This window comes from Pundamilia nyererei, unplaced genomic scaffold (genome assembly GCF_000239375.1).
Source record: "Pundamilia nyererei isolate P.nyererei 1_Seehausen unplaced genomic scaffold, PunNye1.0 scaffold00018, whole genome shotgun sequence".
Taxonomy (NCBI): domain Eukaryota; kingdom Metazoa; phylum Chordata; class Actinopteri; order Cichliformes; family Cichlidae; genus Pundamilia; species Pundamilia nyererei.
In genome coordinates this window covers 3,179,418-3,206,633 of record NW_005187419.1, presented here as the reverse complement: position 1 = coordinate 3,206,633, position 27,216 = coordinate 3,179,418, and the positions used below count along the sequence as shown (strand labels likewise).

The following is a 27,216-nucleotide window of genomic DNA, read 5'->3' as shown; positions in this document are numbered from 1 at the left end:
AATGGTTTTATATGATTTTTTTTTTTTTAATAACTGTAGAAGCTGCATTTCAGCATCCTCGTCTGGTCGATTAAACTTTTAATTTACGTCATCTGTGATCCAGACAGGAAGGAAGAGAAGACGAGGGATGCTCAGTTGTTACACGAATCAGAATTCTTGGCTCTTACGTCGACCGTGATGACGTCTGTTTGTGTCTCTGTCCTATCATTTCTATAAGAGCACACTTAAAGGAAAAAGAAAATGAAAGCTTTGGCAACACTGGAACGCACCCTGCCATGCAAATGGAGCTCAATGAAAAGTAAAAAAACAACAACAACAACAACAAATAAGGTGGGCCGTTTTTCACCTGTCCACCAACCACATCCCCGTTTGCACTGCTGCCAGTTTACTGACCTGCAGGCCGTCAGCAGCTCAGCTGGACATCCACTCCCCCATCCTTACGCACAAACTGAGAATCAGCAGCTTTGGCCTCTTTTCTTGGAGCGGTGGTTGGGGTCAGGGTTCAAAGGTACTGGTGGAAATTGGAGGTGGGTGCTTGACGTGTAGCCGGTCCTTGGTCAAGACCTTCTGCATCCCGAGGCAGCCCTTGTGTTTTGACCTGGTTTTGATTGTTAGGAGATAAGGGGAAATCGCTGACAATCAGCTGGGGTCTCTTATCGGACATCTCAGTCGGGGAAGCCACCACAGTGTGTCTGCGCCAAGCCCGCTTCTTCCTGCGCGTCTCGGGTGACGGTGGTTTCCGCAGTCCGACGCGGTGCAGGTTGTCAGCTGAGCCTAGCAGTCGGGCGCGGACCTGATCGGCCAGCGACTTCCCGCCCGGGCCGGTCGGAGTGAAGGAAGCGGCCTCGCTGGGCAGCACTGCAGGCTTGGGTCGGGCTGGGCGCAGACTCTCCTGGCTGCTGCCTGAGGAAGTGTTGGTTCTGGAGGTATCCCTCTTTGCTGTGGGTGCACCTTCCGTTCCTGAGCCGGAGCCCTCGGATGGAGCCGTGCCCTCGGGAGACTCCATCAGGTCCAGGGAGCGAGTCTTGTTTTTCTCAGACTTCAGCTTCCTCCTGGCCAGAGTGTCGCACTGGATCAGCTTGTGGGAGTTAAAGGAAGGCCGCGAGTGCAGTCTGTGAGTGGTGGAGGAGGACGAGAAGGAGGAGGAAGAAGGTGTGGTGGAGCGGGCCCCTCCGTCGCTCCTCTCTGTGGAGTCTGGTCTCTGTGTGAGGGAAGTGGGTGGGGTGAGAATGTTACTGGTTGACAGAGCGGGGCTTTTGTAGTGTGTGTAGAGAAAGCTTCGCGGCGGCGCCAGCAGCTGCGTGTTTACAGGTGGCGCCGGGTGTTTATCGGGTCTCTCCTGTGTAAGAGAGCGCGAGGCGAAGCCGCTCTCATTATCTGTCTCGCTCACCAGCTCGCTGTGTTCATCATCAGCATCGTCCCCCCTCCCCTCAGATCCCAAGCTCCTCCCTAAAGTAGAGAGGGTGGAGTAACCTGAAACTATAGAGCGAGCATCCTCTGGAGCTCGCCACTGAGGCCCCTTCACCTCCGCCTGCACCTCCTCCTCCTCGTTTAACATGGCTGCCTGCCTTCCTCCCGCCTCCTCTTCCACTTTACAGGACAACCGATTGGGTTTAACGGCCGGCTCCTCTTGTCGCTCCTCTTTCACTCCGCTCTCTACAACTTCCTCATCCTCCTCCTCCTCGTCCTCTTCTTCCTCTTCGTCGTCATCCTCCTCTCCCTCTGCTCGAGGAGCAGTGTCTCCTACTGGCGACTCCACCTCCTCTTCCTCTCCTGCCCCTAAATGTCCAGCTTTGATCGGCTCATGCTCAGAGTCGTCGTCGGTGCTGCTGCCCACGCGGCGGGCGTTATGGCGCTTCCTGCGTTTGCGGCCAGTAACCGCTGACATGATGGACAGAGCCAGGAATTCCTTGGCTGTGAGGTCCTTCTTTGACCCCCATGACCCCTGAAAAAGCAGGAAATATTACTGCTGAATCTGTGCGTGCAGGAGGTTGGACAATCAGGCTTGCTTCATGTGAGGGGAGGTTACCTTTGATTTCGCTGAATCACTGTTGGTTGAATCTGGGGAAAAGGAAATGGAGACATTTGTGGGTCAGAACGGTCGAAGTAAACAAAAGGCCAGAACAGTCATGGTGGAGGACACAGAGGGAGTTGCTGTGATCATCACTTATTTTTTTAAAAGGAAAAAAACAACAATAAATAAAATAACTGCTCCTGCACTGCTCCCTGTATGTTCCTACAGACTTTAATGCTGATTTTGCTATGAAGCAGGTTGTTTTCCATCAGGTGCAAAGTGGACAACACCGCCTGGGACATTGCGTCTTAACGTGTGGCTAATTTTTGGATAAAATTGTGTTTATTCTCAGAAAACTGCAAAAAGTTTAATCAGTTGCAGGCAGTGGTTCATTCTGTGCTGTTTTTATGGTGATGGATGCTTCAGGGACTCAGATTAACCTCCTAATGCCGAGGTCATGGCAACCTGTCTGGGGTTAGGGTTAGTTTTGTTTGGTCACATAACAAATAGGAAACCATTTTCATAAACAAGAAGATGTTAGATTTCCTATAAGGTCTAATACATTTTGACAGCATTAGATTCTATTTTCTTGTAGAGGAACATTTTGTTAAAAGAGTGCAAGTTAACTAAGCCCCTATAAAGGGGTCGACAATGACCTGGCAGATGCAGATTGAACAGTTTTGATTGGATTCAATTTATGCATATGATGTTCTGCTCCTTAACCTTAAATGAAAAAAAAAAAAAATCACAATTGCGTCTCTATACAACGGTTTATTCTGCAGTGAGCAGTGCAGCTGCAGTTGTATCTCCAATTCCTGTGATGGATTTTTAAAGGAACTTGTTTTCCTCTGTGGCCTCAGACCATAACAAGGACAAAAACACTGAATCACACACTGGAGTTGTGTTCAGGGAAAACAATGATTGGTGGGGGAAGCAGGGTTTGGTGTTGGAGGAGAAACCTCATTAGAAAAATCACGGCACACACTGATGACATCACGAAAAACACGGATGGCATCGGTCAGTGAAAGAAGCAGTACGAAAAGAAACGCAATCCTCACAAATGAATGCAGGAATGAAGCCCTGGATTTGTCTTTCATGTATCGTAGTAAAGGGAACACCCAAATCTCTTGAGAAACCGGGGAGGGTTGGTAAGGTTTTCTGGATGGAGCTGTTTCTCAGGGACTCAGCAGTAATGACCACGTCAGTGTATTTTCTGCTCAGCCTAGAGAAGTTCTCTTGTTTACCAGAAAGCTAGTGATGACATTCAAAATGTAACACAGCCTTTCTTACCGCATTACTAACGCATTACTAACGCATTACTAACGCATTACTAACGCATTATGCCAGCCCAAACTGGCTTTAGCATATAAAGAAACTACTGTCACTATTTACAATTAGAGAGCAAAGTAAGAAATGAACCGACTGCGCCTGGATTTTGAAAACAACTTTTGTAAATCACCCATAAAACCAACAACACCTGAGTTCTATTATTGAAAATCTGGCCTCTTAAGTTAACTATGGCGACAGCTATGAGCGGACTTTATAGACAGAAACAATTAAATATTAACAGACGACCCTTTTGAATCGTTTTCATCTGAACTTTTCTAATGTGAGGATCGCAGGATTTCTGTTGTTTCTTCTTGAACATTTTTTTTGTTTTCGTCTGTATAATTCTGTTGATTAGTGTAGATTTGGTATACGTTATTAGATATTACACATGTTAAATATGAATTTGATGGGTAGGATACTTGAGTATTCTCTCCATACCATCACTGGTGATGATCCCAGTCCGACCTTTGAACCCTAACCCTATGTTTGGAGACAAGCAAAAAGTACTTTTTGGAAAAAATTGGGATTTTTCTTTGGCCTTGACTGAAAAGACATTCTAGTAGCACAGGGTTAAAGTGAAAGCTAGGATCATCACTGATGATAACTTAGATCTCAGGGGTAAGGCAAAGTGAAGCTCAAGTGCAGCCCTGGCAGATTAACTGATCTCAAGCCTACATCAGCTGATATATTTCTAGGCAAATCTCATATAAGGCGCATAATTTAAGACGCTTTGCAACCCATCTCCACCCCAGCTGTTCTTTTTGCAATGTGTTTGACTATATGAGTATCACATCCTTTGCAACTGAAGCCAGGTCTGCTGCTCTTCCTGCTTGTATGCAGGCTGGCTGTTAGGAAACCTCAGAACAGACTATAGTAGTCCTGACTCAAATACAGTTATATGTTGCTCTACATAGCAACTTTACAGTTTGACAAGCAAGTACGGAACAAACTGTGAATGTAATTTTCCTTATAACCTTATTTTGCATATATTCTTTTTAAAAGATAATAATATGAGATGCTTCGCTTGTTACCATATATACCAGTGCCACATTAGACATTCCTAGTTCACACTGTGCCGATAATACATGAGAGGACACGTCCCTGTGAGTCCACCCCAAGCTAAACAGACTTCCTGTTACGTCTGCACTCACTTTGGCTACAAGGAGGGAGCTTCCAGCTGCCATCTTGAAGCTTTTACACAAAATATTTTCTTTTGAAGGGATAATGAAACAATGAAACAGCACCATGCAGAGTCCCTTTACAGGCAGAAGTGATGTTAGGATTTTTACGATGGGGCCACACAGACCGAAATTGCCTGTAGGATGAGTGCAGCGCAGTGCTCGGCAAGGCACAGGCCACCAGTGAAGGAGTTGTCTCTCAGTGACAGAGCACAGTTTACACTCCGGTGTCAGATAAAGCAGCTTTAACACTCAGAGAGCATCCAGTCATCCATTAATTCATTAGTCAGACTGGGGCTGACATTGAAGTGACATGTTTTTACAGAGACTTCAGTCTGACGCTGAGAGGGAGACGCTGACTTTCAGGAGGGTAATGGAGACCATGGAGACACAAACCATCACCACCGCTAACACACACACACACACACACTCTCTCACACCCATTATTATTACTTTCACAGTATGGTGCACTGATTTGGTTGCACACACACTCACACACACACACACAAACAGTGCCATCCTACCGCAGTGGCTGCTCCACAGGCTCAGCTGAGAGAAGGAAATGCAGAAATGTACAGAGAAAGTGAAAGGTGAGCAACATGGAGGGGAAAAAAGAGGTCAGCAGAAAGAAGAGAAGTAAAGGCACACTATCAAACACAGAAACACTCAAACTGCTAACGGATGTTCATTCCTTGAGCTGCTTTCCAGTTCTGTTGGAAAGTAGGGAAATCATACTTTAAACTGGGACAAGCTTCCAAGGAGAATTCTGAATCAGGCCAGGAATTCTATCAACTGCCTTTAAGCAAACACAATCTGTTAGTCCTAGAAATATATTCCTTCAGATTAATTGTAAAAACCTCTCAGTGGAACTTCGGTGATCATTGGTTTCTTTTAATATTTATAAATGTATTACTGTTGTCTTGTTTTAGACAAACCTGGCCGCACAACATTCAACACGCAAGTGAGGAATTACCTACTTCCAGCTTTAAATGAAAAGCAGCAGCATTCGTTTCGCGTTTACTAATTCTAACTCAGTGCTACTGGTGCGGCTCGTCACAGAAAGGCGGAGCTGTAAACAGCGTGCTCACCCGAGGCTTCGCCGAGCAGAGCGGTCCTGCCGATGTTGGAGAGCAGGTGGTCGATGTTGGGGGCGGGCTGCACGTCCTCCGTGTCCACTGGTGTCTGCAGGGACGGGGTAGATTTACTTTAAAAACTCGGAGCATTGCATCCATAAACTGTTAAGTATCCGCCGTAGTTTTAGGGGCCTTTTATGTCTTTATTATGGGCAGTACATGACAGCAAATGAAGAACAGAGTGAGACAGACTCAAATTGGGGACGTGGCTAGCATCTCAATCCCTAGGCCAAGAGCTCAAATGCAGCTATCATTAATTCAGCTCCATTTCTGGAGATCAAGTGTAGCGGCTGCTGCATACTTATGAGACAATTATCATTAGGGAAATATTAGTTATTGAAACTGGAAGAAGATTCCTAGAAAGGTCAATAAGCCTTGAATGATTTGCTTTTGAATGCATGTCTCAACAATTTCCAATTTCACAAAGATTAAAAATTAAATGTCGCCACCAAACAGCAGAGTGACTTGTTGGGTTTGTCAGAGAGCTCCATTACATCATGAAAAAATATGAAATGACCAAATAAAAAGAAATAATGAATGATGACTCTTCACTCAACCAGTCATTTTTCTTAAAATGTTGGATACAATGTTTCAAATTCCCGCAATAGTGGATTTTCTTTTTTTCCTGTCATTTTCTGGAGCAATAGAGATTCTTTCGCAGAGCTGCTTTGCAGTTATTTGCAGTGACGTTTGCAACTTTGTGCCAAACATTCTGCACTTTTTTTTTGTCAGTTGCAGCATCTATCATTGCCTTTGAAAGCATACCTTCTCATCCTTGTCTAGCTCGTCAGTGAAAAACCAGGTGCACTGCAAGAAAGCCGGAGAAAGAAATACTGAGCATGACTTGGATACTATTAAGGATGTAAGTGATTTATACTGTTTGTGCGCGTTTGCATCTCTCACGTGTTGTATGAGCGTTTCTACGATCTTGTAGCGGTCGGGCATGTGAGTGACCATGTCTTTCATGTTGTCCTCAGACGTCCGAACCAGCGTCGGCCCAAACACGAGAGCCAAGTTACGAGGCTCCATCTAGAGACGCCAGGAACATATTGATGGCATTAATACCAAATACTTAACAGTGATACATTTCGTCCGCATTTACAAATTCCCTTTATCCCACCTTGTTTTTATCCGAGTTGTCGGCTACAGTCTTCAGGTGACCAACCAGGAACTTGAGAGTGTGGTAATAATGATCTGGGAGGTCGCGGATCTGTACAAATGAAAGGAAAACAGAGTGAAACGTCAAAACCGTAAACCTGTTTAACCTGCCCGACTTCTGCGCGCACTTAACCCAAGCGGGTAAACACGTACCAACTTCTTCATGGTCTTCAGTCTGTCGGATGCATTTTCCATCCGATTGGCATCGATGAAGTCGTTGTACTTGTCTGTTACGATATGAGAAGATATAAAAAGTTAGATGAAGCTGTGTGATTAGGCTGCATAGCGATGTTTTGCGATGGCATGTTGGAAGCTGTTGGTCTCACCGTTGGTGAAGAGTGGCTCTGGGAGTTTCCTGAAGAAGGATTTGAGTAAGCTACTGACGACATTGAGGTCCTGCCACTTCTGCAGACGACAGAGCACACAGAGACGACTCAGATATCGTTACCAATCACTTTTTGTACTAAAAGTGCCAGTTAATTGTTTCTTTTTTTCCTCTCTTTGAGGATCGACAGTATTCTTGCCTTCTATGATCATGTAAAAAAAAAAAAAAGCAGATCCCAATGATTCAGCAGGCTTGTAGAAACACATTCAGGAGCAATAACTTTAAGTTATGGTTTTCTGCATGACTTTAGAAGCCTCTCACATTGTTATCGAGGAATTTCCTGGAATCTTTTCAAACAATCTTTGGAAAGACTCTTGAAGGTTTTCCATTTCTACCTCTTGGACAATAACAGACTTCAAATTGTTTGGAAACGAGGCGCTCAAACTTGCTAATGATCAGTTTATCAAGTGCATTCAATTAGCAGCACCTGGCACCTGTGAAGCAATAAGTGTGTACTTACTGCTTCTGGATTTTGGCTTATTTTTTGCTAAATAAATTACAGCACTGAGGTTCATCTGAGGTTGCGTTTACAGGCTATTTTAAGACCTACGAAGCACCAGATGATTTTTTTATGTGCTGATATGTAAAATCTCAGAAATGAGATATTGCTAAGGATTGTTGTTATTGCTAAGGATTGTCTATTGCATTGGAGTCACACTGGGTTAAATATGTACACTTGGGTTTTAAGGGGTATTTATTATTTTCTTCTTTTTTTGGGTTGTATGGAAGCCCCAAACGCATTGTTCTTGACAATGACAATAAATAAATACTACTACGAAAGAGGCTGCACTTTTTTTTTTTTTTACACGACTGAATGTATATTTATATTTCTGCACCTCCTCTGCAGGGTTGATGTCCACGCCCTTGTTGAGCTGCTCCTGGAGCAGCAACACCATGGCGTTATTCCCTGGGACTCGGTAAATGCCGGTGTATTCCAGACCCATCTCCTCCACGAGGCCACAGCAGATCTCCACAATCATTGGAACGAACTGCAGAAGGAGACACGGAAACGTGTGATCACAGAAAATAAGGAAAAGGAAAACAGTTTTACCGCATTCAGGTGGTGACAGAGGTCAGTGTGGCTAACCTTGTTATTTGTACCAGGTTGACATTCCTCCAGCCTCACACCGAAAGCTTTGGGCCCAGCTTTCTTTGCTTTCTTCATGATGTTAATTCCCCATGGAGACTTGGGAGGGCTGCTCTCATCTGTAGGCAGGTTGAACAGAAACTTAGCAACTTCCATGTTTGACTAAACACCTTCTTATCCAAACGCTGTCACCCATTAAAACAAAAATTAAAAAGGATTTGAAAACCAGCAGACTGCTTTAATAGAATGGGATTAAAAAAAATCTCTAAACATTTGAAAAGGTTAGTACTTACTTTGGGCAAGAGTTGCACTTTTTAGGTCAGTCTTATGTATAGTTGCTTTGTGTTAGCATGGTATAATTAAATATTGAAATAATATGGACAAAAAAGAGAAGAAACAACAAAGCAGTTGACTAAAGGTGCCTCCACAACAAGAGTGAATATGACAACTAAATGATGAGCTATTCACAACTTTGACGAGTTCCAAATACACTCATAATTGGTCCAATTAATTCTTTATAGTTTTGATTCCAAGATTAGTTTGAAGACAAAGTCAGTAACAAAGTTAGAGCCCAGGATTCAGCAAATGCCGAATGCCAGCGTGGATGGCTTCGAGTCTCCCCGACACTGACCTTTGCCTTCTGGTTTGGGCGAGCGTGGCGCTCCAGCAGCGTTCTCCGTCTTATTGAGCAGGAAGGGAGGCTTCATACGGGACAACTTGGGAGAGGAGTCTGGCTTGTTGACAGTTGGACTGTAGGGGGAGACAGAGAGACAGTGTAGGTATTACTGTTGTGGTTCATTTAAATTTAGCTGTATCTGCTCGTCCGGTGGCAAAAATCCAGGACAGGTTAGAGTAAATTTAACTTCAATTTAAGTTAACCTGCATTTTTCTGGTGTGTGGGAGGGGAATATCCAGGCAGGATGAGGAGAAAGGACAGCAATATTCATGATCGGGTGACTCACCTTTGTTTTCTGTAGTCATTAAGCTTCTTATTAATGAGGGCCTGCCTGGAAAAGCCGAGCTCCTGCGAGACATAAACAGGCCTGCATTATGAGTCTGAGGTTTTCACTGAGAACATATTAAATGCATACAGTTATTGAAAATCTGCCCGGTAAAAGTGTGTTCTCTGACCTCGTTGTCTATCTTGCTGTTCTCCCCGATGACCTTTATCCAATTCAGCATGTCCTCCCGGTCCTCTGCTTGCAGCAAGTACTCACAGAAGTCCTGGGTGGTCAGCCGGAGGGCGTGCTTTCGTTTGGTCTCGCTGTACGCGATGTCCACCAGGCAGCCCTGGATGCTGATCGGCTGCTCATCCTCGGCCGAACCTCCAATTGTGGCTCCGCGAAGCACCGCCTCCCGCTTATCCTTGTAGAGGAACAGCGATTGGGAGCGAAGAACCGAAAAGACACGCTTCCACGGACGCATGGCGCTGCCTACCTTCTGTGAAGGAAAGAGGAGATGTGATGCGACTCCTTTGCTATGCTTTCCAGATTTCTCTTGTAATCAAGCTCGATTTGCCCACCTTGCCCTTCTCGGTGTGGATCTGCTTGTAGTGCAGCCATCCTTCTCGCCATACATCGCTGTAAGTGATGTTTCCCAGCTCCGAGGTGGAGTGACGTTTCGACCGAACCTCCTCCGCTGTCCCGATGTTGTCCAGAGACTGAAACACAATCGGAAAAGTTTTCAGGTAATTTGTTGACTTTCTGTTTTCAGTTAGTGTTTAGAGCGGATTTTCTCATTTCAAGTTAGTTTTTATTATCTGAAAATCTTTCGTTTTAGTTTCGATTCTATTGGTTTCAGTGTTAGTTTTAGTCTTTTTTTATTTTGGTTGTATAACATTTTTTAACAGAAACCAAAAGTAAGCATCTTACTTTTTCTTTTAAAGTTAGTTTTCAAAGTTCATAAAATGGTTTCAGCCAGTTTTCACCTTCTGTTTATTTTTTAACTCTCAAGCTTCTTTTATAATGTGCAAAAACACATCAATGCATATTATTTTGTGTTGCTAATTATTGGTTACATTTAAAATTGCTTTTAAAAATACCATGCAACAGTTTCAAAGAAAACTGTACTCTTCATGCTGACCTGGCAGAAGATTGCAGTAGTTTCCATACTGCAGAATTTTGCAACGGACGAACCACCAGTTCAACTATCAGCTATCGCACCTTTATGTGTCTTTGTATATGGCCAAATATTACCTGATAAAAGCTTTATTAAAACATAACACAATCCTTTCCTTGCACAAATAAAAAGCTGATTTAAAAAGCTGTAATAACAGAAGACACACTCATAGTGTTCCAGTGTAACCAGCTCACTGTAGCTGTAGTTAAATTATATTTAACGTTGGCAAACTTAAGCCACGTGTCCCAACACTTCATTTCAGACTTTATGACTCTTTTATGGCAGCGTGTCACAGAAAAAACACCTCACTGGTTTTAATGACAAAAGTTTAATATGATTTGTGTCTCTGTAGCTCGGCAGTGGCAGGAAGAAGTCATTTGAAACTCCTTCAAAACCTCAGCCTGAATTTGATAATGAGAATTTGAATGATTATAATAACTTGTTTTAGATTTTTCGTACAACAATCCATCCATTTTTTTGTATGACCGCATTTAAAAATATTAATGTTGGTTTGCCATAATTAATTCATTGCCTTAGTTAAATAAATACAAATGACTAGTTTAAATTCAATGTGGGTTGATAATGATTTAGTTGCATTTGTTTGCATTTTAGCTTCGTCTTTGAATTTTATGATAACATGCAAAGTATTTACAGATCGTGTCAGTTTATGTGCAGTAATAAAAAGTGAGGAACTCACCCCATCTGTGAAGAAGCTCTTCACTCTTTTTGGAAGCCTCCTACTTGAATATAACATCACAACAAAGAGTCGTTAATATTAATAATGTGAAATATAATTTCTATCAGGTGTCTGGGATCTGCAGTACTTACAAGGATCGTCCGTCCTCTCTGAACGTGTTGAGTCCTTCGTCACATGACTTGGAGCGCTCGCTGGAGATGGCTAGAACATAGGAGGAACGGCGACTGGATTTAATACTGCCTGCTCAGTGAGGGATGAATGAATGAATGGAGAGAACGAGAGAGAGAGAAGAGAGCAGAAAGAAAGAGAAAGAGGGAAAAAAAACAGAAAGAATGTTGATGTAATGCCAATCACCAGAGTGGTGGATGGTGTTGGATTAGGAGATTGGGGCAGTGAGGGAGGAAGCGGGAGGTGGTGGAGGTGGAGGAGGGGGGTTTAACAGGGCGAGTGAATCAGCGACTTGGTGGAGATGGTGAGTAGGGACATGAGCTAGAGGAGCGGGGGTTAGACTGGTTTCCTTGGACTGTTTGCTCACCTCTGGCATACAGGTGTACACGCCCATATTCATTTTTTTGTGCAGTTTTTTCACAATCATGCAAGTCTTGGTTTGTGCACCACCAATATGGGCTAAATTAATTTGAAAATACACAGATTGGGCTTCATGCACGCTTGGAATTGTGACCAAAAAATGATCTAAACCAATGTGTTCAAGTCCAATCTACAAATTCAACATGCAAACTGCTGAAACTTCATCTTGTCAAGCTATTTTGGTTTTTAAGGCATTCAAGTGAGATTTTAAAGTTCACTTCTCATAAAAACAAACTTTTTTTCAGCTCTATAAAATAAAACGTAAATTTCCACAACTTAAGTGCATCCTTAAGTTCAAGATTTCAGCTTTCGTGTTAAGAAAATAAGGCAGTTAAAACACAATAAGGAGACAAAATGCTTCATAAGATGGAGATTACAGCAGTTATAAAATTGTATACTCTCTTCAAATCTCATGCTTTATAAATCCACATTGGAAATAAAAGGAGAATCTTAATTTTTGGCTGCATGCAGTGGCGAGGAAGGGAGGGAGGAGGGGGCACTCACTGCAGTCGTGTGAGAAGAGCCTAGTGAGGGGGAAGGTGAAGGTGGGGGATGCGGGGCTGTTGACCACGGCGGGCGTTGAACTCATGCCGCTGGAGACAACGGAGGACGCCGGCACGTGCCGGGCGCGCAAATCGGCGCCGGGGCTGGTTGGCTCGTCTGTGGGCGGGTGGAGGGAAGGAAGGAAAGGGTGAAAGAGAAGGAGAAGGGTTAGGTGTTAGCAAAAAGGGCGAGAAGGTAAGAAAAAAAATGGGTTGGGTTAGGAGAAGGTAAGGAGAGGAGAGGTTTTAAGGTAGAGGAATGATGAGGAATTGGGGGATTACCATCAGAGAGACTTAAAAAAACGCTTTTCACAGTTTCTTTCACTTTAAATTTGACTATCACCTTAAAACATTTACCACAATACTTTAACATGATGCACTTCCAGATTCCCGTGAGAAGTACAAGAAAGTCAGAAACACATACATTTATATGGTCACTTAAGAACACACAGATGAAGCAGAAGTCACTAAAAGCTCCTGTCCTCTCTCAGGAAAGTAAGCATAGCTGCGAGCCAACTACAGTAAGAAAAAGTCCCACAGGAACATGGCTGAACAGGCAAAAATTTTACAGAAAATACAATACCTGCGTCTTCTGCTGCCATAGGAAGAACTGTTCAGTAGCTAACAGAGAGGAGGGGGTTTTGTTACAGGTTTACTGGCTCATGGTTTCAGTTCTTTGTGAAATCTACCCTAGCGCAGGCCTGATCTGATACATGCAAGAGAAACCGTTACTGTCCAAAAGGTAGAAAATAAATTATTGGGCATGAATGATCTTTTCTTTTTCTTTCCAACGTAAGAATTCTGGGGATTTTTTTATGCTGATAAAGAAACGTAGTTTTTAAGAAGACAAAGGCATAAAATGGTTAGGATCACACAGGCTACTAGTCATCAGCAGTTTCAGGTAAAGGGATATGAAACTAACGCACAGAAACATTCATACACAAACACGCTCACACTTCCTGACTGACAGCGAGGATTAGGGGCTGGTCTGATATTTGCACGCAGTGAGGAGAAGCTGGATTTGCCGTGATGTTTTAAACTCTCAGGACCGAAATGCGTCGAGGCTCTGGTTTGCTCTCGGAGGAAACAGCAGAGGGCAGCACAGCCTCACTCCGCCACACTTCAACTGACCACCACATGGTCATTTTAGAAAAACCCTGCACTGGTTTCATATTTAATTTTCCCTATTTTAATAACCATCTCTCTTCTTACAGTCCAGTCCTCTAACATCCTTCGTCTCTTCCCTTTCTTCATGCTCTTCTTCCCGCCCTCGCTTTTCTATTCTTCACTCCTGTGCATTTTAGAGGCCGACATAAGGCGGAAAACATTCCCAGTCTGGGATAAGGAATCTGCCTGTTTACAGCATGGCCCAGAAATAGCCGGGCTGTGGGTTTAACAAAGGCCGTCATTAACAGGCAGCCAGAGTGAGCTCAGAAACACGACACAGAGACAGACCAGCAGAGGGGAGCAGCATACTGAGGTACACTGTGCTGCTACTCTACAGTACATATAGTAAAGGAGGAATTCCTGACTCAGATTTGTCCTGGACGAATGGTGAAGATAGAAGAAATGCTTAAAGACTCATTCCTCTTTGGAATATTTACTTTATTAAGAGGGACCTATTGTGCTTGATTTCTAGTTTTTATCCTCTGCATGATATACAGTTCTAAATAATTCTTATTTATCTTTATTACATCTAAACTGGACCTCATTTCATGGACTCTGAACTATCTGAAACCAACCCTTTTAGCTCCTCTCCCTTTAGGGCAAAGATGCCAGCTTTCCTTTGACTGGCTGTCCCTCACAACTAGAAGGTTTCAACTCCATGTGGAGTTTCTTAGGGATATTCCTTCTCTCTGACATCATACAGAGCCAAGAGTTGAATATAAATAGTCTGAGGCCTGAGTTTTTGCAGCATGTTTTACTAGCTGTACTCCTGCTTACGAAATATCTCAAAGAATTAACTGACTATCAAACTAACCTGTATGTAGCAACTGTAATTCAATGTAAAGAAGTTTAGACCAAGAAAAATGAGAGAGAATGAGCTTTCAATACAAAGTAATTGAAAGCAGGTGCCTGTAAGAGAACACAGAGGGCCAGTACACAGGCCAGTACACGAAGTCCATCATGTCCAGGGTCCAGCTAGTAAAGACAGTCATAGAATGAACCCCCACATAAAACCCTTCATCTAGTAGAGCAGTACAATAGCTGCATTGAAGGCGGGAGCCCCCACTGTTCCCCACAAGGACCATGACAAAAACCTCCTGGCAATTTACAGCTTACAAAGACTCCAAGTGGGCGCACAATAAAATCCTGCAGCAGCATTCGATATAATTTGTCGTTTCATTTTGTAGGAGCTACCAGAAACACTTCATTGAATTTAGGAAAAATTCAATATGGTGTACGAGATTTGATAAAAACATACAGTATCTGCATTCAGACACGGTTTGCCTTTGAACTGCTATCTCACAGACACCCATGCTTTGAAAAGAAGAAGAAAAACAACAGCCCATGAAATTGCATGTCCCTAAACAGCCTCAGATTATATCAGCATCTGCGTCAGTTAGATAAAGAAAGAAAGAAAGAAAGAAAGAAAAAGAAAGAAAGAAAGAATGAACGAACGAACGAACGAACGAACGAACGAACGAACGAACTACTACTTCTTGTCTATCCTAGTTTCAGTTTATGGATATTAAACATGTCCTGACCTGCTGCTCTGGCTGCTTGGTTTCGTTTAATTCAGGTGAAAGTACGAGGCAAGAATGTGCTCTGACGGATTGACAGAGAGGACGAGAGATGCCTTCCTGGTTTCCTGTAGTTTCTTTCTTTAAATGACTCTCTGGGGCAGAGCGCAGCTTGGCTCAAATATCCACAGTCATTCCAAGATGGGTCAAAGCTTCCCAGTCAGCTGATTTGAATCTATTCAACATTAGTGCAAGTTTTCCCCAGGCTGCGAGTGGGCGATATAGGCAAGTCCAGCCTCACCGGCTGACTTCATTTGCTTGTGGTTTGACTTTGACTAATGTCCGTGTCAAGTGATAGAATCTAATCAGAAGCCTACAGGGCCCCTTCTGTTTGAGCCTTTTCAGAGCAAGAAACAAGCTCGAACACGATCGCAGTCAACTCCCACTGACGGCAACATATGCAGGCCATAACTGTAGAAAACAAACAGAAAAGACTGCATGTCCTGCTCGGACGGTGCTATGACAGCTCGTTATTAGTATTACTGGTTTAGATTAAAACCACTGTCAGTAGCTGTTGAGCTCCTGTCACGCCTCAACACACAAAATCAAACTCCACCGATGTGAAATTGAAAATTATCCCTCTAAACAACAACCCACATTCAGGAAGTCCAGACCTCCACCTCATTTCCTCAGCACAGTGAGGTGACCTTAAAGTCAGGAGGGCAGCCAGCAGGATTAGTGAACTTCCATCGCACATACGACTAATATGGTGCGTAAGACTGTGGGAATACCGCAATTACCCAACGCAAACATTCACAGACGGATCGGAAACTGCGTCTGGGCAGACTCTGGCGTCTGAATATGCAGACGAGGAGGAAATTAAACAACACACAAATTCAAATTTTCATCTGCTTTGCATTTCCTCTCGGTTAAGCTTTCGCTAACGTTCAATAAACACTCAGTGTAGATTACATTTTAGAGGACGACTAATGAAATCTCAAGGTCAGTGTGGGGTTTTTTTGTGTTAGGGAAGTAGGAGAAGGGACATGGGAGGAAACTTGGAGGCTCCCTACTCACCTATGAAGGGGATGGAGGCCAGAGAGTCATCCTCTAGTGGGAGGGGAGCAAGGTTTCCATTTGGTTTGCCTGAGGCTACATCTCCTGTGGAACCGGGAGCTGGGGCTGAGTCTTTGGGATCAGGAGAAAACAAAGAGGGTTCTAGCCCATCCAAAGGCAGGGCGTAGTGAGGGTGACGCATACCCTGGACATTCCTCCGCCCCGTGGGGGGTTTCTGCCTCATCACCACTTCCTGGGTCTGTGCCACCAATTCAGCCTGCCCTTCCACTGCCCCTCGTTCCCTCTCGTGGTTTGTTGGCCTGTACCCTCTGTCCTGGGATTCGGGCGTGGCCGAGGCAACTGGAGTTGTGGTGGAGGCAGTGGGAGGTGCTGGCGTCCCCTCTGGAGGGCTGGTTTTAGGTACTGGGTTCCAGTTTAAGTGGGGGCCAGAGTATGAAGGGTCCCTGAACGAATGAGCCTGCTGCAGGATGCGGCCTGTTTTGCGGTAAAAAGATGGGCTGTAGCTACGGTAGCCCACCGGCTGGTCGTCCACGCTCTGTCCAGGAGGAAGCCGCCTGCTCTGAGTGGGCGCCGGCTGTGGCTGGGTGTGGGTCTGTGGGTGGTGTTTAGAGGTTGGCTGTGACTGCCGGGACACTTGAGGAGCTTGCGCTGCGCTAAAATGGTTGCCCTGCCTGTGGTAAGCGTCAGTCCTCGGGGGAGGCTTGGGGGCCTGCTGGAGCCACGCGGGCCTGTCAATCCGAGGCGAGACCAGTCCAGCTGCTCCTCGGTCCAACATCTCTAACGAGCGACCATGGTGGTCGTAGAGGGCGAGCAAATTTTCAGAGCGTGTTCGAGTATAGTTAGTGACAGTGTGGTCTCCGTAGGACCAGTATGGCTCCCCTTGGGGTCCGGGTCCTGACTGCTGAAGTAAGAGCAGAGTGTCCTGGGAGGCGCTGTGTGGCCAGCCACCTGTACGCTGCTGCTGCCTCCTAGATTCACTGAGCCGGTCTTGAGAGTAGCTCCGATGGCGGGTCTGCATCTTGCGTACTGAGCGATCCGGCTGCTGGTTGTAGTACCAGTCGGAGAGGGCCTGCTGGCAGCGGTCACTGCGGCTGTGGCTGACCTGTGGCTGAGGGGGACTGGTCCAGGCTGAGCTGGACTTGCGTGGCTGAGCCTGTGAAGAACTGGCACCATGGTGGTTGGGGTAGTGAACTTGTAGCGGGCTGGACAAAGGGCCTCCGGAGGAGGAAGACGAAGAGTAGGAGCGTCCCCTAATCTGGCCCTGAGGCTGCTGGCTGGTCATACCGTACTGGATCTCCTCTGTGCGGTGGGCTGGACTGCTGTGACCCACACCACCGGGCTCGCCTGGCCGCCCCTCCTGCCAGCTGGCGGGGCTGCACACAGCAGATCGGTTGTCCAAGGGTGATGAGGGGCTGGAAGAACCTGGCCAGCGACTCCAGTTATCCAGCTGGTTCTGGCCCATGGGGGATGAGAGGGGAGCTCCAGAAACCGACGTCGTCTTGGAGCGTGGGTAACATAGGGGGGGTGGCGGCGGAAGGTTTTCAGCTCCCCCAGCGTACGGTTCATTACCCGTCAGGTAGGCATCCTGGGAGTACGCCTAGAGAAAGGAGGGAAGATGGAGGAACCGTGAGAACAGACGTGACAGGAAGAAATGGGAAATTACAAAGGTAGGTAGGTAGGTGTGTGTCTGTGTGCGCCTGTGTGTGTATGTGTGGAATGAGAAGTTTAAACAAAAATTGCCTCTTCCTGTAAACAAGTTTGACAACGGCACAGTGTCGTGCTGCTTTACACACAACAACAGCCTGAAAGGGGAAGCTTCTGAGTTATTGCCACAGTTTGTCCCCGAGGCCTCGGCTCTCCACACAAACACAAACTAGCTACCAAACTGGAAGAATTCCCCCGAGAAAAAGCCACAACACTCACCGCACTGCAGCTAGCTATAAATACAAAAGTATCCTCTAATGTTATCTAAACAAATACAAAACACACACACACTTTGCTGCTTTAGGAGAATCCAAATGTAAATAACTAGCTTTAAATTACCCGATCATTTCAGGAATCGGCCACACTGCCATATTTCAACCAAAAACACACCTACTTCCAGTTATTTTTAAACTCGCATGACAAAGACATTTTAAATCAGTTTGACACTTTTAAAGGTTTACCTAATGAAACGTTTAGGCTGTCCAACAGAATCCAGAGCCTTTCCACAGCTTGTGCGTTAAGACCGAAGCCACACAAGCAGAAAAAGAAGAGCTCACTAACACCGCGGATGCGACAGCTCTGCAGCTAAAACATTCTGCTCTTCATTTTGTACCGCGTCCTCGTCCTAAAACATCCAGACTTTAACTTCTTTTCTTTTCCTTTGTATTTGTGACTTTTCTATCTGCTCTATCGACTTGTTTCTGCCTCTCTCAGATCTTTCCAAACTCCCTCTCTCCTCCTCCTCATCTTACTCCACCCTGTGGGAGTGTGGAGGGAGGTGCGCGGGATTGGTGAGGTCATGCTAGGAATGCAGCAAATACAGGCGTAGCAGCGAGGGGAGGAGCGAGACAACAGAGGAGGGGGTTTATAATATTAAGACACGGCAGGACGCTTGGAAGGAGAGGGCAGTTTGGGGCATTTCTGGGAGGAACGGTGATGTTTCTGCATCTGTGAGAAAGACCAGTTAAATCAGCTCATCTGGTGTTTGTGTGTGTTGACGAGTTGCTCCAGGTTAATGGGAGGGGCATTTAACGATGCATGTTGGATCTTGTGGAAGAGCAACCTGTGGAGCGATAAAAATGTGTTTTACGGAACATGGGTGTGTGAGCGACAACCGAGTTTTTGGGTTGGTTTTTTTTTTTCCCCAAGCACAAACTTTGACAGATACCAGTGGTTTTAAATGATCATGTGTTGTAATCTAAACACAGAGCGAGTCACCCTGTGAGTCACTCTGCAGCCAGTCTAACAAAATCTTGAAATTCTTCAACAGTGACGCTGTGAATCATCTCTGCAGACTTCTGCAGTGTCCTAAAATAATGCATGTAATATGTGTGGGTTTATTTTGTGTGTGTGTATTTGAGGTGGGGGTGGGGGTGGGGTAAAATATGTGTGAAAAATCTCATACTCACACTTACCAACTGAAGCACATCTTCATCCTTTGGCATAATGGAGAGCTCCAACACGCTCTCACTGCAGGACACGTGCGACAAAAAGAGACAAGAGCAAGAATAAGACTTCCGAGGCAACATTTGTACCTGTGGATTGTTATAGCTAAAATAAAAATACAATAAAATCAAATACAAAAGAAACCTTAAAAAAACTCCAGCTATTCTTAAACAAATACCAGTTAGGAATGCACTGATTTGAGCAGAAGGATAATGAATCAGTTCCATCGGGTAATCTGAACTGAGGTATGTCACTTGATGTTTCATACCTTCCATTAAAACTCATAATATGCAGCAAAAGACTAACAAACTATGTGAAAGGCAGAAAGCCAATCAGAACAGTTGGTTGTTGGGATTTTTGAGTTAATGTTTTTTTTGCCCTTGTGTGAATTTTTAGCATTTAGACTGATGAAATTATGTTATTTTAAAAAACAAACACCTGTGGCCCAGTTAAACAAGTATATTTGTAAAGGTGAAGTCACGCACTCCCTCATACATTACATTTGGGCCATTAGATATGATTTGGATGCGTCGCATTGATCTGTCATGAGGTTATTCTCATATCTCAGGGTGAAACAAGCTATTCCTGTTGCTGCCTAGCTCGGCTTATAGCCAGATGGTAAACTGGCAAGCATGAAGATATACACGAGTCAGTGCACATATCTCCACTTTTTGTGTCACTCTCCTATGACTTCTCTCACAGGACAATAAATCAACACTTAAAAGGCTCTGAAGGGGCTCACAGGAAGGGATTCTTACCTGTTCTGAATGAGGGCGATCACCTGTGAGTACGTCTTTCCTAGAATACTTTCTCCATTCACTTTCACCAGACGATCCCCTGCACAGCATGGACAGATTGTCATATTATATCACTAATACATTTGAGAACAATGAATCAGTAAACTCTGACCTTTAAAGCAAGAGGAAATGATAAAGAAACTGGGTAAGGGGTAAATTCCCTGAAGGCAGACATCAAAATAATAATGACCCGGAGTGAAAAATAAGTAGTGAACTTTTTGAATAATTGACTCTGGGCTGTCTAAAGTCAGCAAAACCAAAACCACATTAAGCAAATCACCTGTATTGGGTGGCATCAAAAGCCAGCTTGAACTTAATCTCACACTTTTTCACTTCATGTGGTGTTCAATATGTCTTAAAGGCAAAAAAGTACATCAATAAAATTAAAATCGCTTTCAAGCATAAAGAACAATTATGTTTAGAACAGCTCAGCTTTTGTGAACCAAGGCCTTGAGGAAAGGCGTCCGATAACTACCTGCTCCAATTTTATATGCATTTGCGGTTACTTTATGCAAGCTGAAACACATACGCGGTGCTCGCAGGGCGTGTGTTTGCATACGTTTGAGGTAGCGTGAAACTCCGTGGATGCGTCAGTTTGCGTTAAATCAAGCTGGTGCTTTAACACCGAGTACTGGTTTGCTCTGCTGTCACAGAAATACACAAGAGGAAAACCTCACACACACTGAGCTCTCGTTCTGTAATAACTCTCGTCTCCTTTGTTTTTATTGTTAGTCAACTTCTCTCTGCATGCTCGTGCAGCGTCACGTGACCTGCACGCAGAACAGATTTCCAATGCAAATCGAGGCGTCCTCACTCCTGCACAACATGTTCCTTTTACCTGTGCACAGGCCTGCCTGATGGGCCGGACCCTTTTCTCTCACGTTCTTCACAAATATAGTGTCCATTGGCTCCAACTGACCTTTCTGAAACCCTGAATGACAACAAGAAAAGAGGGGATGCGCAAAGATCAGGACATAGACAGATTCAGTTAATGCACAAGGAAAGAAAAAGAAATCCACATGTGGGTATGAACGTTGTTACACATGAACATTTACCATTATATAATATTATATAATATTATTAATTATCCAAATATTGTAAACAATAGTCAAATAGTAAATAATAGTAAAATAACATAGATAAAATGCCATTCTGTATTGGAGGTGCACAGTACAACAATCCATTAGTTTACATTTTTTGCATGAACTCATTTGGGTAAATTCACATGCATATCTAAGCAGACATGACATTGATATACAGATGTGCTCTCTGATGTATTTGTTTTGCGATTACTTCATGAATATCACCTGGGAGTCCACGCCAGGCTGGTTGTTTGATAAGCGCTACACCCACAAATCTTTCAGAAGCGCCGAGTAAAGCTGCAGGCTCAAACAAATCTGTTCCCCTTCTGCTGCGCTACACCTACGAACGGTTACTGCTGACACTTTCTACCAGCGCCCATCAGATATTTGTTAAGGGTTTGTTTTTGACACGAGCGACGTGGCTCCACAGTGTAGTTGTTTACGCGTTCACCTCACGAGTGAAAACTCCCTCGTCAGGTGAATCCCGGGAGGAGGCACAAATGCCTCGTGGGTTGTGTTAGGAAGAGCATCTCCTGTTAAATTCTTCCAATTCACATATGCAGAGCTACCTTCTGTCCCAACCCCGAGTGAACCAGGTAGCTGCTGAAAGTAGCACTTTTTCAGACGAGTAAATACGTCCATGAGCATCTAACTCAGAGGTTGTCAGACTGTGGGTTGCAAAACTAAGGTAAATTTTTTTCAGGGAAAATAAATAAGAGTCTGCTTATACTACTGCATGTTTATTTATGTAAAATTTAATTTCTTATTGATATTTATTGATAAATATTCACACTTTTTTTCAGCATCTCAAGTCAAGAAAACTAGAAAAAGCTGGAGAACCAGAAGTCTAACTGCAGGTGGATTTTTAGATGTAGTACTGGATAGCGTCCTGTAGGTGGCGCATAAAGGCTGCAGAGCAGGCGAGACATGAGGGAAGTACAGTAGGGTCTTGCCTCAATTACATCATCATTATCCCTATCCCTGTAGTAAGCTTTAACTGGAGCACTAATAAAAGACTGAGAAGGCAAAAACTAGAGGCAGCTCACCCTTTCCGTTACCGTTCTCCTCATCCTGCAAACAGAAAGACAGAATTACACATATTAGAGCAAATTTAAAGCGTAAAATTCCTGTAAGAGACATTTATTGTTGTCCTAGTAATTACAAACACATTTGCTGAGACGGTCTTTGGCCGCGTTTAAGAAGTTCTAGATGAGAGAGATCTGATAGCGAGGGGTAAACTTTTCCACATGCACAGAAAGGTCGACATGTGATGCAACGCAAGCGCTGAGCTTTTAAAAAAAAAAAAAGGTTTTACTTTTGGAAATGTGGGGAAAGTTGCTACTTCAGACACTGTCACAAAATTGACCATATACAAAGATTTGCAGGACGGAAACTGGCTGTGCCACATGGAAAATTTTGCAACCAATAATAAAGTGCTTTTTTTTTTTCATGCCCATTCAGCATTCAACTTTTAGACAAAACTGAGGGGAAAAACAAAAGCTATCACTACTTTTCCAGGCAGGAATGCTACCAAGTGATGATTCGGGGTTTACATCATGTAGTAGAAAGGCCTCATACAGGGCCCTCATACTCCTGATTTAAACACAGACACTTCAGCAGCATACGGCTTCTAACTTTGGCCACAGGTCTCAACCCCAGGTGACCTTTTTCTGAACAGAAACCAAAATGTGGAAGGATGAGATCAACTGTTTACAGCTTTCCCTCACGTGTCGGTGACTTCACTGACAATTTATGCCAAACCTCCTGACACCGACCTGTTTGTTTTCATGAGCTCTTAATGTTGCAGATCCAGCACAGACACTGACTATCTGGTTTGACAATCTGCAGGTGCTCATGACATCACACACACAGCGAGTAAATAAAGGCGGGGACAGTGAGAAACGAGGTGGTGAGATCTGATAGCTGCAGGTTCTCTGATCACCTTCACACACACACACACACACGCACAGACACACACACACTAAGCTGAGTGGACAGTTTGTGGGCAGGGGCACGGTGGGCTGACTGCTGCCGGGCTTTATCCTGCGCTGAGTGGGCTCATTCCGGGCTCTGCAGACAATGGTGGAGGGTTTAGAGGCAGAGAAAGGATAGCTGCCGACCCCAGAATAGAACTCATAGCTGGGGACACTCACCACCCGGCCAGTCCTAATTTCACCACATCCGGAAGGAGATGGGAAGAGGTGGACACAAAAGTCTATGCTAGGGATTCTATACATCTGGAAAATTACTCATCCCTTAATTTATGCGGATGTCTGGCACTGGATTCAAAAGACTCTAAACCTACACAAAAATGCATCCGTATCCATCCTGTTGCTCACAAGGTACATCCCAGTTTTCAGTGATAATAAAACAGCAATTCTTCACTGTATCATCACACTAATAACGTGTTACTTTAATGTAATGTAACACACTTTTGGTCCAAAATTCAGTATTAAGATCAAAGTTACTGGACGGATAGTTATCTGGGGAGGTTCTCAGTCATCCAGGTCATGGAAGTCCGAGGAAAGCGACTGAACTTTGACCTCTCGATCCAAGAAACTTCTCCTTGATCAAATGGTTATGCAGGTACATAAACCCTTCCAAAAACAGTCTCCTCAGTTCCCAGTTCAACGGTGGCAAATATGTGCATTGCTTGGAATTTATTGCTCGTAAGGAAAGAAATGTGACAGCAATGTGCAAAATGTGCCGAGAAACACAAGGCTGGTAGCTAAAGACCACAGACCACCCAAATGTCTCCTCAGAATGAGTGAATTTTGACCAGGTAACAAAAGCAGAGTTGTTTTTCACATCTTCTACTACAGGCTTCGGGATATAATAAATAATAAAAGGAGCTAGCATCTAAAAATAGATCCAGTGTATGTCCTCCCTATCTGAATGAGTACTTTTGTTTATTTCAGCTTATATGTATGGCAATAGCATGACTGCTGTATGCTGTAACTCAGTAACAAGTAGTTTGACACTACACAGAGTAAATAAGCAAAGAAATTGAGTAACAAAGAAATCTGTGGTACTGTAGTTACTTCTTTTTTTAGTTCACTTCATTTCACATTAAATAAAATATTGATTTTTTTCCAAAGTGAATAAAAATCAAGTTACATCCTAATAAGAGGAAGTGTCAAGTGAAGACGCTGAAGGGTCCTGTTAGAACCACGACCCAGACGACCTGTGGACCTATAAATCGAGAGCATGAATGAGTCACAGACCCTGTGAATCTGTACTAATTGGACACTAAGAGGTTAATTTGGGAGGTTTCCATGAAGCCTCTTCAGATAAGAACAGAAAGATCTGTGAGTCTAATTGTCCAAAAAACAACATGTGATCCCTTCTGAGGCAGAGGAGACAAGGGCAGAAATGAGGCCAAAGGCCAGCAGTGGGCCCATTGTCCAGGGCTGGCATGGTACGGCCCGGCTGCCAGTGAGTGGTACCAGGATAAGACAACAGATCCCATTCAATTCGTGTTCCTATCAGCAGCTAGATGGTGGGGTGGTATAAAAATAATAGAGGCCTTGTTTCAGCTGGCTCACCCCACCCCAGCCTCCACATCCCTCAATTTCACATCTGGAGACGTTTGCCCCCACACCTCAAACAGCTAAATAACCACTCGGGCTCATTTCCCAACACCAGAACAAGCCTGAATTCACCAGGGACAAAAACAGGCCTGTGAAACAAACAGGAGTAAAATGAAGGTGTTTTTTTAAATTCCTCAAAGTAGTAAAATCGAAGCCCCGGTCCTTGTTCTGTGTCCAGATCTTGTGCCTCTCTTCCTCTAACAGCTCGGGTTCTTCGTCGTCTGCTGTCTCTAATCACCCAGGCTTGTTTTCTCCCTTTGTCTTTGTGTTCATTTTGCTCCGCTCAACCTCGCTGACCCGCAGCTACAGTATGATTGGCTTTATCTCTGAGCTCAAATTGGCTCTCTCCTGAGTTCAGCGAGTTAAAGCTAAGGCCTTCGAAACCCCTTTAAATGCCAGCTAGGATGAAATGGAGACCATGTGTACTATAAAAACAAACACAAAGTACTTTGTGACACTAAGCCCTGAAGCACAACTGGTATTTTTATAACATAATTCAACACTTTTAAACACCTTTAACATTTAAGGCATTTTCTAGTGTTTCAGGGACCTGCAGACATCTGTGACTCTCACCTTGAGGTTAGTGTGCAAAGCGGATTCTGGAGGATAAACGATGAAGTGGCGTAATGTGAAACCGAAACCCTGGGAGTTCTTATGGAGGACCAGCGTCCGGGGACCCTTCCAGCCCATGCCGACCCCCTCCCTTCCCGGCCGGGTCGCCATCGGCGGCCGAGGGTTGTCACCGGCTGAGGAGAAACCATCCCTCCGCCCCTTAGCCTGTAAACACAAAGAGATCTGGTTAAAAACATTACCCCCAGCAGGAAAAGCAATTTTATACAAAATGACTGCATTTTGTCATTTAGTAAGCTGGAATATTTGCTTCTAATAAGATTTACGGGCATCAGAAATGTCAGCAATATCAGTTCTTTCCCATTATTCGCACCAACACTCGAGAAAAACCTGCAGTTGTCCAGATTTATGGCTCACTGGAGAAGCACAAGGTGCCTCTGTACTCAGTGACATTAACTCCGCCGCTGCCGGACCGCTCATTAGCAGCTTCCTTGTGAAGTCCTGTCTGCTAGCCTCTGCATGCCACCCAGCCTCAGAACAATAGTCAATAAACACACCTGGGGGAGGGCAGGGGGGACTATCAGGAAGAGGCCATATCTAGACGGGGCCAAGCGGGAAATGCGGGTATCATCCAGTTCAGACTACAGTGACCTTGGTCTTATTCTAGGGAGAGAAGATCCAGGGACTCTGAGAGTGGAGAATAAAGGCAGATTTTCAGCACAGCTCTCTAAATTTCTCATTCCTGCTGCCGAGTAAATAAGTCCGGCAAGCTCAGCTGACAGACACACGTGAGAACTATCACCCGCCTGCTGCCCCATCGACCCACATCTGTCAGTCAAACACAATCACCTGACCAAACAGGCAGGAGTGGGAGCGAGGGAGAGAAGGAAGAAGGGAATCTGAGTGCCAGCTCACAGCTTAAGTCTGCTGCACACATCAAGTCACTGCAAAACTTTTCTTAGTAAAACTGAACTCCCTGCACTCTCACACTCTCCCAAACTTAAATTAAAACACTGTAATGACTAGTCCGACCAAGTCAGCCCGGTCTTTCAGTCACCGTGCCGTGCTTTATTTTGTTTAAAGCTGCAATCTTCTGCATACTGATGGTAAAAATAACTTCTTAGCATCTTACTGATGGATGCTACAGCATAAAAATGCAATGCACAGCAGACAGAAGTAACATTTTTAACAGTTTCAGAAAGACAGATTATAAACAGTCGGATCATTTTTCTTCTTAGTAAATGATCATTTAGACAAAAAAAGACATTGATTTGTTTTTCATTAACTAAAGATGAGGGCTGACACTGATACGAGCAAACCAGGAGCTGCAGGGGGATCTTAAATCACATTGCGCACATTTTTACGCCTACGCACTGTTTTGGTTAAATCAACGATGAGCTCAGGAGGACACCATATTAAATGATGACATTTTATCTAATCCTACTTGAAGATTAGATTAGATTAGACGAAGTAAATGATGACAGAGGTAAAGGTTGCCCAAATAAGTTCGTACACTGGTTAAATGCTAACGTCATACACTCTGAGAAAGGCTACAGGAGTCTATTAAAAGTAAATGTGATCCACCTCTCACCTACTAACTGTTACATTAATGCACAAAACTGTCAACGGATACAAACAAGTACCACCTGCTTGACCGCCTTCACATTCACCTGGATTTTGCACATTTACTAAGGCATGCGGCAACTGCTGCTGTGATTTGGCACAATATAAATGAAACTGAATTGAATATACATTTTTAATTTGTGCTATAAGCCTTTAAAACCCTGCAACAACAGAATTTTTACTCCCCACACCGAATCTTCAGCACATTTGAACTAATTTAATGCCTAACAAAAACATCTGTATACTGGATGTTTTACTTATCTTATGATGTTTTTTCCACAGGTTTTATTGATTTAATATGGGATGAACACCCCTGTCAAAGGTCACTGTACAGCCCCAAAGATACAATAAAGGGTAGGGCTGTTTGATATAACGATATATATCGGATGACGATATAAAAACACGCTATCGTTT

General features: G+C 44.2%; 1 protein-coding gene across 10 annotated transcripts in view; it reads right to left on the bottom strand.

The window, feature by feature from the left end:
• Positions 1-15: 15 nt before the first annotated feature.
• arhgap23a (Rho GTPase activating protein 23a) overlaps positions 16-27,216 on the bottom strand; it is a 65,161-nt gene continuing 37,960 nt past the window's right edge. For 4 of the 10 annotated variants that reach the window (XM_005726166.1, XM_005726163.1, XM_005726164.2 and 1 more), the window contains exons 2-24: positions 25,183-25,386; positions 22,066-22,090; positions 20,776-20,868; positions 19,899-19,977; positions 19,104-19,164; positions 15,991-17,587; positions 12,192-12,347; positions 11,231-11,339; positions 11,100-11,142; positions 9,807-9,944; positions 9,416-9,724; positions 9,247-9,308; positions 8,916-9,034; positions 8,285-8,403; positions 8,034-8,186; positions 7,139-7,217; positions 6,966-7,039; positions 6,775-6,864; positions 6,558-6,683; positions 6,420-6,461; positions 5,610-5,703; positions 2,030-2,061; positions 16-1,945 (exon numbers count right to left, since the gene is read on the bottom strand). In XM_005726166.1, coding sequence (XP_005726223.1) covers positions 503-1,945; positions 2,030-2,061; positions 5,610-5,703; positions 6,420-6,461; positions 6,558-6,683; positions 6,775-6,864; positions 6,966-7,039; positions 7,139-7,217; positions 8,034-8,186; positions 8,285-8,403; positions 8,916-9,034; positions 9,247-9,308; positions 9,416-9,724; positions 9,807-9,944; positions 11,100-11,142; positions 11,231-11,339; positions 12,192-12,347; positions 15,991-17,587; positions 19,104-19,164; positions 19,899-19,977; positions 20,776-20,868; positions 22,066-22,090; positions 25,183-25,386 — 5,247 coding nt within the window. In that variant the 3' untranslated portion in view covers positions 16-502. Of the gene's footprint in view, positions 1,946-2,029; positions 2,062-5,045; positions 5,071-5,609; positions 5,704-6,419; positions 6,462-6,557; positions 6,684-6,774; positions 6,865-6,965; positions 7,040-7,138; positions 7,218-8,033; positions 8,187-8,284; positions 8,404-8,915; positions 9,035-9,246; positions 9,309-9,415; positions 9,725-9,806; positions 9,945-11,099; positions 11,143-11,230; positions 11,340-12,191; positions 12,348-15,990; positions 17,588-19,103; positions 19,165-19,898; positions 19,978-20,775; positions 20,869-22,065; positions 22,091-25,182; positions 25,387-27,216 lie in introns of all 10 variants that reach the window. The other 6 variants (XM_005726167.1, XM_005726159.1, XM_005726161.1 and 3 more) reach the window with 6 other exon arrangements.